The following is an 11769-nucleotide window of genomic DNA, read 5'->3' as shown; positions in this document are numbered from 1 at the left end:
GTCACTTTTAGTTTGTTAAAAGAAAAAAAAAAAAAAACTAAACAGGGGCCATCCGACTGATAAAAAAAAAAAGTTTAAGTTAACAACATAGAAAATATTTTATGGGCGTATGGAGTCATCAAGAAACATTTGGCACACGACAGCAGCAAATGCCCCAGAATCCAACAGATTCTTTCCCTTCTTGATAACCCGGCCCCACATTTTACATCCTCCCCCGGGAAAACGTTTTGTCACGTATTGTTTCCTGTCGAGTACAGTAAGGCATATTCGATCCTACTGAGCACTTTCCCATCGCCTCTTTCGACTATTCAAAAACAAGCCACATCTCCAGCCACAAACAACCACTGTTCTTTAAACACATGACCTTCTCGTTGTATCTTTCCACGCTGCGTTTCCACCGCCTCCGGCTTTTTGAGCACTTTTTCGTGTCCCGTGATAACACCTGCGTCTTTCCCGTCTCCAGAGATCGTCGGCTTGGTGTTCGGTTTAGACCGTTCCGCCGTCTATCACTGGTAACTCTCTATGATGACTCTGAAATATTGTAACAAGTAGCTGCCCTTCATTATACATGTCCTTGTTAGGAGTTAAAGTATTCTAACTGCTGTTGCAAACAATATGAATGGAAAGACGGAGGGATAATTTCTCTGAAGCTAGTTGTGACGTGCTGATTGGCGGGAAAGTTAAAGTGGCTTGAGGAAATGTACAAGTTTCGTGTCTTTTCTTGCATAGGTATTCACAGAATACATAAAAGGTAAAAATCTGCATCTATAGGATACAAAATGAAGGTCAACTATTATGTTTTTTTTTTTCTTTTTAAATCTGACAACAGAAGACGAAGCTAATGTGCTGTCACGAGACGTTGGGTTTATCCGTCTTCAAATAACCAAACAAAATATCTCTTTAAAACTAGAAATAGTCGATGATCAAACGTAAGCCCTGACACGTCCCGCTGACAACAACTCTTCGGTGTGGAAGTTGTTACTGTAGGAAGAAGGCTCAACATTAGCTGTTAAAACACATTATTGGGGAAATCAGATGGATCACTGAGATGTGGGGAGCTATTTAATGTTGAGACGTGTCTGCTGTAGAATCAGGCTGAGACTTTCAGCAGATAGCAAGAAGGCTAAACGGGATCTAAGTTGCTCTGTTTTTAACTTTGAGTTTTTCACCTCTGCCAGTCATAGAACAAACTTTGAAATGTTGGCAGCTTTTTGCAAAAATCTGTCAAGGGGCACGCAGAGCTACGTCACGCTAGTTGTGCTAGCTTTATTGAAAAACAGCCATTCGATAGAAATCGCAGTAGAAAAACAGTCTGTGTTGGCACGGTTTACCAAAACTGGAAACAATTTCAATCGGTGAACTGTAAGAGTTAAATTGGGCAGGATGAATATTTGGGTTTCGGATGTTTCTATTTTTGTTTTTTTGTTTTTTTTACAAAGGCATTTTGTAATAACAGGGATTTATTTTAAGAATAGTTTGTGGTACATTTTGTGGACTGAAATACAAAAAAGAAAAATATTTAAAAATTCATCCCAAAAAATTGCTAGGAATCTGATTGATTTTTTAATTTTTTTTTACTTTTAAAATGATTTAATCTGCTCCCCTGCCTTCTGCATATTTGATATATTTATATATTATATTTCATCGTGGTCCATCAGTCGTCTTTGTAAACATATAGATTTATCTCTGCTGTGCTCCGTGTCCTACGTGGAGCGGTCATCGTGAGGGCTTCCGTCCGAGTTCTCCGTCTCGCCCTCGGAGATGGCCTGCATGGGCGTGGAGTACAGCCTGCTGCGCACGCTGTAGCGGCTGCTGCTGGCGGGCGGCGGGATCCTCGAGCGGCCCTGCCTGGAAGCGGCAGACGAGAGGAAGGGTCTCGGGGAGAAGCTCTCGCCGTTGGCTTTGGGGTATGGGCTGGACAGCTGCTCTTGGTCCAACAGGAGTTGCTGCAGTGGGGAGGGGGCCTCCTCCGACTGTCTGGGTGACTCGGTCAGAAAGTCTCCAGGCGACTTCGGAGCGACGGGGCTCTTCAGGATCTCAGCAGCCGACATGCGGTAGCTGGAGTCCGAGCGGCTCCCCTTTTTAAGCAGCAGCTGCTTGAACTCCTCGTTGGAGGTGCTGGACTTCTTCGCGTTCCTGTAGATGGGCCCCGAGACTCTGTGTGGGGCGGGCGGGGTCACAGCGGGGGAGGGGGAAGAGGGGGACGCCGCAGGGACCGGGGAGGTGACGGTGCTGCTGGGCGGTGGGGTGTTGCCCGATGAGGCGCTGAGGCGGGTCCTTGCAGCCAGCTCAGTGGAGTCCTTCCTCCCCAACACTTTCCTTTTGGATCTACGGGTGAAACGAATTGACATGAAATCAGAGCTGTATACACATGCTGGATGTTATTGTTTACATCTGGAAATTTAATGCTGGAGGGGAAAAAGGCTGTTCTTTTATATGTCATCCATAGTCAGTCAGTTTTGTTAACAAAATGAAACCTGGAGATATAGATACTATCGTTTTTTTCTTTTCATTAAAACTTTTTGCTGACCTTGTCACCTACTTGTCATAGTGTTGACAAATCAAGTGAATATGCCAACTTAAGTTTGTTAGCAGGGCCACGCCCAAAGCAACACCTCAAATTTTACAAGCAGTCTATTTATACTCTGCTCACCCATCCTTCTCAGTCTGTTATGTCAACCCCACCCTCTTTTACCTCATCCCTCTTCATCCCATCACCTCTTCCCCTTTTCTGTCCTTCCATCTCATAACCATGCTTTACTCCTTTTTGCTGCAGTTGCCGTCCATGCGGGCTCGGGAAAATAAGCGGAACAAATTTCCCCGAAGACCACACCCCACGCCGAGTCTTCATCTCCCATCCCCAGATGACCAGGCCAAACTCATTCATCTCTACATCCTGTCTTCTTCACCCCTTCCTACAATGAATATTTAAACTGTTGTGGCGTGGTCCTTGCTAGTGAATTAGAAGCAAAGCACCCTTTTTTCCCTTGTTCTATTATATATCACGCATATATCTAAGTTTTAGTGCATTATGCTGACAACTAAACCTAATGATAGTGATGGTCAGCGAGCAGTTTGTTTTATGCTCTCCAGCAGGGGGAGCTGAAGCTTCTGCACATGACGTCACTCGTTTTATATGGAATCAGCGGAATATAGCAGTGATGATAGCTAGCCAAAAACATGATGTGGCGCGGATCGAACCAGCCGAGCTCCATCAGTCGTCTTTGTAACGACTGATGGACATCTGAGTTTTTCAGACCCTCCGATTGCAGGTCTGACTCCTACCACCGTCGCCACAAACAACTATGAGACACTTTGTGTGAACCAGGACCGAGAGGCCGTCTGTCCAAACCTGTGAATCATAGCGAACAGATCCTCAGTGGTGCGGGACTTGGTGGGTGACAGAAACACGCTGTCATCCTCTTTTTGTGACTCCTCGAGCTGTGACGACGCAGAGTTGTCACTTTCTGTATAGTCTGTAAAAAAAAAGTACTTTTAATACGGTGATTAGCAGATTATAACAAGTCCATAATATGCAAAAATACTATTTTTTTGGAATTCCTTTATTGCTATTGAGGTCAAATTGAATATGTACAGTATTAACAGGTTATGTTTAAACATAAAGAGTAACGGTTTAAGTGTAGATAATTAGGTAAAAGAATAGCTTAGCATAGCAAAAAAACTGGGAAATTAATTTTAATAATTTTCTTTTACAAAAAAACCCCAAAAACTGACAAATTTGAATTTTAATATATAGCATCTGTGTTGCATGTTTTTCTCTTCTGTACTATTCTTATGCTTTTATTTTTGTTAAAATGATCCACGTATCAATCTGGAATAGATAATAATAGTTTATAGTGAGAAGGGCCTGAAGAACCTGCCTTTGCTAAAGTAATCGTCTGCCTCCTCTGTGGATTCCTCTTTCCTGTCCTGTGAGGCACTTTCGGCTGAAACTCCTGATGAGTCGTTCTCCCCTTCGCTGCTGATGGAGCTCTCCTGGGACGTCTCCAGAGGACTGTCAGCAGCAGGCACTTTGTCCACACAGTTGGACCTCTTGGGTGAGCTGTGTAAAACCGGAGGGCAAGGACACATTTCCGCTTCGGGCAGTTCGCTCTGCTGCTGACCTGAAGAGTCTACGTGTGGGATAGACTCTCCGGAGCAGACGGATGTTACCGGTGACTCTGAGCGCTGCTCTGCTTCATGAACAGTCAACGCCTTGGGGACGTTAGAACCATCCAAACACGGTTCTGACCGCAGTCCGACAGCTGTCGCGCTCCCTGACAATACCTCTGTGCCCTTGCTATTCGCCATTGAAAGCTCTTCATTTGAGGCATGGATTGAGTCGTTTGATGAAACATGATGATTATGAGAATTGTGCATTGAGGGACTCTTGAGAGCTAGTGATTGACTGCTGGTTGAGTTCTCAGACGGACACTGGAGTCTCGAGGCCGCTTTGTTCTCATGCAGGTCTTCAGGCTGCTTGCTGATGGACCGAAGCTGCACTTTTTGAAGAATTGAGGGTGTTATAGACAGAGAGTGGGCAGTGAAGGACTCCAAGTTTGGAGATGTGACAGTTTTGGCAGTTAGCACATCTTTTTGCTTGATCTGGAGAAGGTTTGGTAGCTGGTTCCTGTAAGCCGAGTCTTTATTGCTTGGACTGTGAAGGGCACTTAAGTCGAGGTGAGAAGGAGGAATCATCGGCAGCTCCAGATCTTTCTTCGAGGTGGCTACGTCTCTGGATGAGCGTGCCTGCAGAGACAGAGAGGAAAGAGACGACTTCCTCTCTGGGACTTTGGGCTTCCTCTTCCCAGTGGCTGGGGACAGAGGTCCGGGGAAAAAGGTGGAGGGAAATGAGGAGGTGGGGGTTTCAGACTGACTGGAGTAGCCGCTCGATGGGCTCGCCAATCCGGCCAGCTTCTCCGGAGACGTCAACTTGAACTCGCTCTCCACTGATGGAAGTGATGGGGTCGTGGCTCTGGAGCCAGACTGGGAAGTCTGGGACTCTGAGCTCTCCTGTGACTTGATGCATTCGATCACAGTCGTACCTGTGGCTGTGCTGGAGTTTGATAGCGATCGGTAGGGATCACTGGACTTCAAATCGTTTAGAAGCCAGAGATCTGCATAGTCTGACTGCACAATGCCATTGTCCTTAAAGGAATGTGCGTCTTTGGAGCTTAAAATGCCTAAATCCGTCAGATCCGACGTGCCTTCCATCGCCCAGACCTCGAGGGGCTCTCGCCCTAGTGAGGAGTTCTCCATGAGTCCTGGCGATCCAGACAGAGCCAGCTGCATTCTCCGCTCTTTAGAGGACAGAGACACTGGGTGTCTGTAGGTACCAGTAATCTTTGGTTCTCTCTTTTCTGGGATGTGTCCCTCACTGCATATCTTCCTCAAGGAGGAACTCCTCTTTGGTGGGGAGGGCTTGGCCTTTGACTTTCTCAAGGAGAGGCAGCGTCTCCCCAGGGTCAGGTGGCCGCTCATGTCCGACAAACCGCAATCAGAACCAGGGTTTGCATAGTTGTAGGTGAAGCTTTTGCTGCCTTTTAAACCGCAGTCAAAGTGCATGGAGGTGTAGTACCCTTCGGTGTCCACAGAGTAGTAAGAAACGGTGTCTGCTTTCTCTGATGGCGGTTTGTCGGAGAAGCTGCTCTCGCAGGTAGCCATGCTGGTGAAGCTGGGGCAGCCCAGGCTGCTCTCGGCCTCCCTGCCCGGTTCAGGGCTGAACCCCTGAGAGGAAGACGGCTCCGCGTTGGGGAAATCCCACTCCCCCTCCATGGGCGTACTCACTCCTGCCTCCTCTAATACATCCATAGCTGCTGAGGAGAAGGAGCCAGCTCGCTGGGTTCTGAGGCCCTGGTAGTTGTCCAGCAGGAAGCTGGTCTGGTCTTCGGCGGTGTGAGTGGCGGTATTGAGGGACAACTCAGAGTCGCAGTGCGAGGATCCGGTTAGTGGAGGGGACGCTGCGGGGGGGATAGTTTCTGAGGTCTGGGAGGGGCAGGTGGAGCTGCTGCCACTCCAGTTCCCGCTGGAAGACTGGTGGTCGTCCTTATGGTCCATTTGGCTGCCCAGCACCCCTGCGGCTGAGACGGAGTGAACAGGGCTGCTGAAGGTGTCCGAACTGGACGAGATCTCGCAGCTGCCCATGTCGGCTTTCCTGGGCAGTTGAGCGCCGGTCCGCTCCATCCAGCTGCGCTCCGGACTGTCCGACAGTTGCGCAAACTTCAGCCCCCCCAGCTGCCGCTCTGACATGGCCCGGTCGTCGGCACTCTCCTCTTCCTCCTTCAGGATCCTCTCCCTGCGCCCGGGAAGGAAACCCTCGGAGTCGAAGGGTGCCAGCTCCTCCTCCTCGTCGCTGTCGTTGCGCTCATTGTCCATGAGGATCATCATCATCCTGCTGCTGTCTCTGGGCAGACTTCGCGACCGCAAACGGGCTTCCACTGAACTTGAGAACATGGGGTCAGCGCTGTCGGGCAGGCAGGAGATGTTGCCTGCCGAGTGGGAGAGCAGGAGTGACACGCCCTGACCTCTCTGGACCCTGAGCCTCCTCCGACACGGCGCTCCTGACGTCAAAAAGTCTTCGGTCTGGCAACCTGAGTCTCTGGTGGTCAGATGGCTGGCCAGCCCCTCAGTGGAAGGAGTTATATCGGCAGTGGTGTGAACAATGACCGTCCGCTCCCTGGAACCAGGAGAGTCATCAGAGTCTGGAGAAGAAAGAAGGATTAAAGAGTTTCAGACTTTATTTTCTATAATCTTTCAACTCTGCGAAAACGCAAAATCTTACAGTTTTTTTTTGTCTAGTTCCTATTGCAACTATCTTACTACATCTAAAATGAGTAAAAAGTAACTTACAAGTAACTTTTCAGCAAAATCTAGCTTATTTTAAGTTAATAGTTTCTTTAATATTGATTTAAAAAAAGTACCAGTTGCACTTATAACAAGGTATTTCTTCCATGTTATAAGTGAAAAAAATCTGCCAGTGGAAATGGTACCTTTTCATCGAAATTTAGGAACAAAAAACGCAAACTTAGCTTGAAGAAAAGTTACATATAAATTAGTTTTGTCTTATTTCAAGTGCGCTAAGATATTTGCTCTACACACTAAACAAAAAAACGTACGATTTTGTGTTTTTGCAGTGAACCGTTGTGTTAAAAGTATTAACTTTAAAAAAAATCAGTCTGTGAAAGAATACAGTGCTGTGTCTTCAAGATAATTAATAATAAAGATTTTTATGTTATGGAGATGAGTCTGTTATTATGTCTTGCTAAACCCACAAACTTTGATACATTTTACAAGGATTTTATGTGATAAACCAAGACATAATAGTTGATATTTGAGAAGTGAATGAAAATGGATACGCACTTTTTACTTTTATTTTTTCTTAGCAAAATCTGAAAAGGATGGCATTCATTCAGCCCCCTCTAGTTTTAGTCAATAATTTAGGTAAATAGATAGCTGGGTTTTTTTTACATTTAATTGTAATTATTCACTGAATTTAACTGTATTGTCCCATAACTAGGACTGAACTGAAGTTTATATAGTTGAATTTAAATGCGTTGGTATGAAACAACTGAATCAGACTACAGACGGTCAAAGCTGATAGAGACAAGAAGCAACCTGAAGTTAAAATGGCAGCATCCAAAAAGGTTTAAACATTTGTACGATTATGTAAAAAAATAAAAATTAAAAATCTGAAAAATTCCTAAAAACCACACACGTTTTATCTTTCACTTCGCAATTATGCACAACTTTCTACTGGGCCGTCACAGAAATATCCAGATAAAACCCATTTTGTAATGTGGAAAACACAAGAAGAAGTTCAAAGGGTATAATTACTGCAAGACGCTGTGGAAAAAAACCCCCAACATGACATGGTGTTAAAAAAAAAAAAAAAGATACATACCAAAATCCTGCTGCACCTGTCTGGGGAAACCGGCGACCGTCCTCCGCCTCCTCAGCTTCCGTCTCCTCTGAAGCAAAGACTGCGAGTGAACGAGTGAGCAGCGCACACTAGCATCTCTGTCAAAGCCAACCCCTGCAGCGGAGACAGGACATGTGAGGAATCTTTGTTTGGTCCCAAATGCAGAGAATCCTTTTTTTTTTAACTCTCACGCTGTCACATAAAACGGCAAAAGTTGAAATAAATATATCGAATGACTGAACTAAATAAGGTGGCGTACAGAAATAGCAGAGGCGGTCTGAGATCTGAGAGAGCATAAAGCCGCAGTGTCTGCTTGGAGGTTTTGGTTGCTAAGCTATAATATTTTCTGACAACTATGACAGAAATTGTAAACAAGCATTTAAAAGGGAAAATCTGACTGTAAACTCTGAATACCCCTGCTTAGGTTTACCAACTAATCTTCCTGCAGCCCCTCCGTCACGTTATGACCATCATGTGACAACAAGTTGGGGCTTTCAGCACCATAGCGATTGCAGGACTCTGCTTACAAATGTGCCTTTTTTTTTCTCCCCCCCTTCAACTGTCTTTGACTCGGCCCACGTTGGCACACAGCTCCCGTTTTCAAGTCAGCGAGAGGGAGAGTAAATAACATCAAGCAGATCTTTTTATCCGCTTGAACAAAACTAATTGCCATTCATGTCACAGCACCTGGCCTCTTAGCAATCGCAAAGTGTCATTGAGAAACAGAGTTCACCGAGCACAAAGCATGACTCGGACTTTTATAGTCACGGTCTGCCAGCGTAATTCACGCAACCCAGGATCTTTGGAGGAGGAGGAGGATTTTTCTGAGACCGAAAAGGTTACACTGTTGAAATAAAATGAGTCAAAATGTGACATATACTGAACCTTCTTGTAAATGTGCTTCTTCCTCTCAACTCTTAGGTCAAAACCAAAAGGGTTAATGATAATAATATGCATAGTAATTCAGTTTTATGTTCTAGCTTTAGCAATGTCTGTAATGGCTATTTTAGCTAGGTGTTTGGAAGCATTCTAATAACTCAATGGAGACTTAAAAATGAATTCAGAAATTGTTTTCCCTTTAACATTTATGTGCTAACCACTAAAGAAACAAGACGATTAGCCTAGCATGGCTAACTTTTTATTTTAAACGTAAACAAATCTCAATATCCAGCTTTGCTATAACCTTTTTTTATAATGTTACTATAAGACTTTCAATTTTATTTTGCTAGTAAGAAGCTGCATTGTTATGGGGATTTCAAAGTGAATAAATTAACCAGGCAACAGCTGGTAGCATGGTCGTTTTCTACCAGGAATAAAAAAAGGAAGACAGGTTTCTATTTTTCCCAAAGAAGAAGATGTTTTATAAATTTTTGAATCATAAACACACATCAGATTCATTTTAATGGTTAATTTATCAAATAACCCAAAATTTTTCCAAGGTAAGTATGTTAGTAGTATAGCAGCATGAGGCCTTTTACTGTTCTGGTTTTTACGCTAACATGTTAAACGTCTGTGATTCAGTAAGTCTTGCTACAATTTTTAAAGTAAGTTTTGTTGCCATAACAACTCTGCTCTTATTTAATGTTCAAAAAAAATACTCTTACTTCATACCATGCAGCTAATCAGCTAGCTTTTCCACGGTCTCCTGGAAAATGCCATTTTTCTAGTAATAAAGTAGTTGTCAATATGTTTAAAGATAAAAAATAAAAAAAATAGCGTTACAGATCTTCTTTAAAAGATGTAAAGACAGCTTCCAGTGCTCTGTCCACAGACCTAAACAAAGAGATGACAACTGAGACATTTTGGCGATTTCAATTTACCAGTCACATTAATAGGAATGATGCATGAGGCGATGACTTGGGAATTGCATTTCATTCTCTCCTCTGGGGTGGGCAGCGGCAGAGCTCTAGACCAGTTAGTCTGCTTGTCCAGGGTGGAGGGGATGTTAGGGATGGGAAACTTAGACCGGTGACCTAGAGCCACCCCGTCAGTGTCGGGGTCAGTAGGCGCAGCCTGCAACAGATGGATATTTGCATGGTTAGACTGTTATGGTGGGATTACCGGTACATGGAAAATGGGTCGGCAGAGTTAAAGAAGAAGAAAAAGGAAACAAAAAAACAACTCAGCTTCAGAGAGGATAAAGTGGGGACAAAGTCTGGGATTATCCCGCTATTTTCTATGTTCTCGGTTCTCAAACTGCTCTGCAAATACCACCGGTGGTAATCGGCACTGTGAAATGTTGGCATCAATTATTTATTTGAAACGAACAGAAGTGAAAAGAGTCTAAAAATATAAGTTGTTCAAGTACTTCATCAGAGACTTATCAGAAGAAAAGCACAATGGAAACAGACTCTGAACCAACATCCACAGAGGACACAATATGATGCGACTCCTTTACAATTCTGACATCAGAAGTCAGAATTCGGATGTAGGAAGTAAAATTGAATACGATTTAACTGTATTCGTCTTCCAAATCCAAAAATGAGCGAGGTTAGCCAAGTGATTTATCCAGAGGCTGGAGTAGATGCACCTAGCAAAACAAGCTAATAAAAAAAAACGCATTTACATGATAAAACATCAGCAACATTTCACTTGAGGAATTTATGTAGTGAAGAAAGAGAATATTTTCTGACATTTTAATGAGATACATAATCTCCAACCTAGCAGATTCTGAACTGCGCAGCTATCACCGAGTTGCATATTTAAAGCAGCCGTATTCGATTTTGAAACTGGAGTCGGTAAGAAACTTCAGATTTTCCTGATTAGATCTTCTGATCTGTTGTACTGCACTGCAAAAAGACAAAATCTTACCAAGTATTTTGGTCCAGTTTCTAGTGCAAATACCTGAGGACACTTGAAATAAGACAAAACTAAGCAAGATATAGTAGCTTGTTTTCAGTCAATCATTTCTTAATATATGCTCTGCGCTGAGTTGCATTGGCAGATTATTTCACGTATGACATGCATAACATAAGTGAAATGATTCGCCAATGCAACATAAACTTTTTCATCAATATTAAGGAATTATTGACTTAAAACAAGCTCCTACATCTTGCTGAAAGGTTACTTTGAAGTTAGTTTTGTGTTATTTCAAGTGTCCCAACATATTTGCACTAGAAACTGGACCAAAAATTACTTGGTAAGATTCAGTTTTTTGCAGTGCGCTGTTTGAACATGTCGGTCAGGACGGCGGTGGTGCTTGCAAAAGCTGATCCTGAGGTGGCGTTTGCTGAGAAAAGTTTGAGAACCACGTAGCTGGGAGTGTGAACACGGTCTCTGAGAATACATCAGTAAACACACACACCCTTCCAGCAGCTGAGTTTCACACAGCAGTGCAAAGAATCCGTTAAGTAGCGAAACAGCATGCTTCATAGCAAGTGAGAGCAGGAAGCGAGAGAAGCATTCAAAGAAACACAACAGACTTTCATGCAAAAAAAAAAAAAAAAAGAAAAGTAAAAGAGAAAAGAGTTCCAGCTTGCAGGAAGCTCAGACCAAAAAAAACTTTGGCACTCACTCCACACACACGTCACAATCTCTGCTCTACAAGAAGCATTCTGACGTCGACACGCAGCCTGCAGTCGTACTGCGAGAATGTGCGGCACCTCTGTGGCGGCGGCAGGCGAGCCTCCGGGAAAAACGCGCCAGGATCAAATTCCTCTGAGCTGCAGCAAACCTCCTGGACGCGCTAGAAACCAACTCTGGCATCTAGCAAGCTGAGGATTTCTCTGCCTTCCCTCGAGTTCCCAACATGTGAAACTGGGAGCGACTCTCAGGCCGAACTGGTTCCCACCTCTGCAACCCAAAGTCTTCCCACCCCCCCCCCTTCCACCCCATTTAAAGCCGCCTCTCCA

The 11769-nt window shown here is 44.2% G+C and overlaps 1 protein-coding gene across 6 annotated transcripts in view; it reads right to left on the bottom strand.

Annotated features, from left to right (window-relative positions):
- Positions 1–1566: 1566 nt before the first annotated feature.
- The window catches only part of nhs (NHS actin remodeling regulator), a 71199-nt gene continuing 60996 nt past the window's right edge, over positions 1567–11769 (bottom strand). For 5 of the 6 annotated variants that reach the window (XM_023339676.1, XM_023339678.1, XM_023339675.1 and 2 more), the window contains 5 exons: positions 9739–9931; positions 7901–8032; positions 3882–6701; positions 3353–3476; positions 1567–2328 (listed from right to left, as the gene is read on the bottom strand). In XM_023339676.1, coding sequence (XP_023195444.1) covers positions 1704–2328; positions 3353–3476; positions 3882–6701; positions 7901–8032; positions 9739–9931 — 3894 coding nt within the window. In that variant the 3' untranslated portion in view covers positions 1567–1703. Of the gene's footprint in view, positions 2329–3352; positions 3477–3881; positions 6702–7900; positions 8033–9738; positions 9932–11432; positions 11700–11769 lie in introns of those variants that run through there. The other variant, XM_023339680.1, reaches the window with a different exon arrangement.

This window comes from Xiphophorus maculatus, chromosome 9, assembly GCF_002775205.1.
Source record: "Xiphophorus maculatus strain JP 163 A chromosome 9, X_maculatus-5.0-male, whole genome shotgun sequence".
In the NCBI taxonomy this organism is placed as follows: domain Eukaryota; kingdom Metazoa; phylum Chordata; class Actinopteri; order Cyprinodontiformes; family Poeciliidae; genus Xiphophorus; species Xiphophorus maculatus.
The sequence above is the reverse complement of the archived record's forward strand: the minus strand, read 5'-3'. Positions and strand labels throughout refer to the sequence as shown.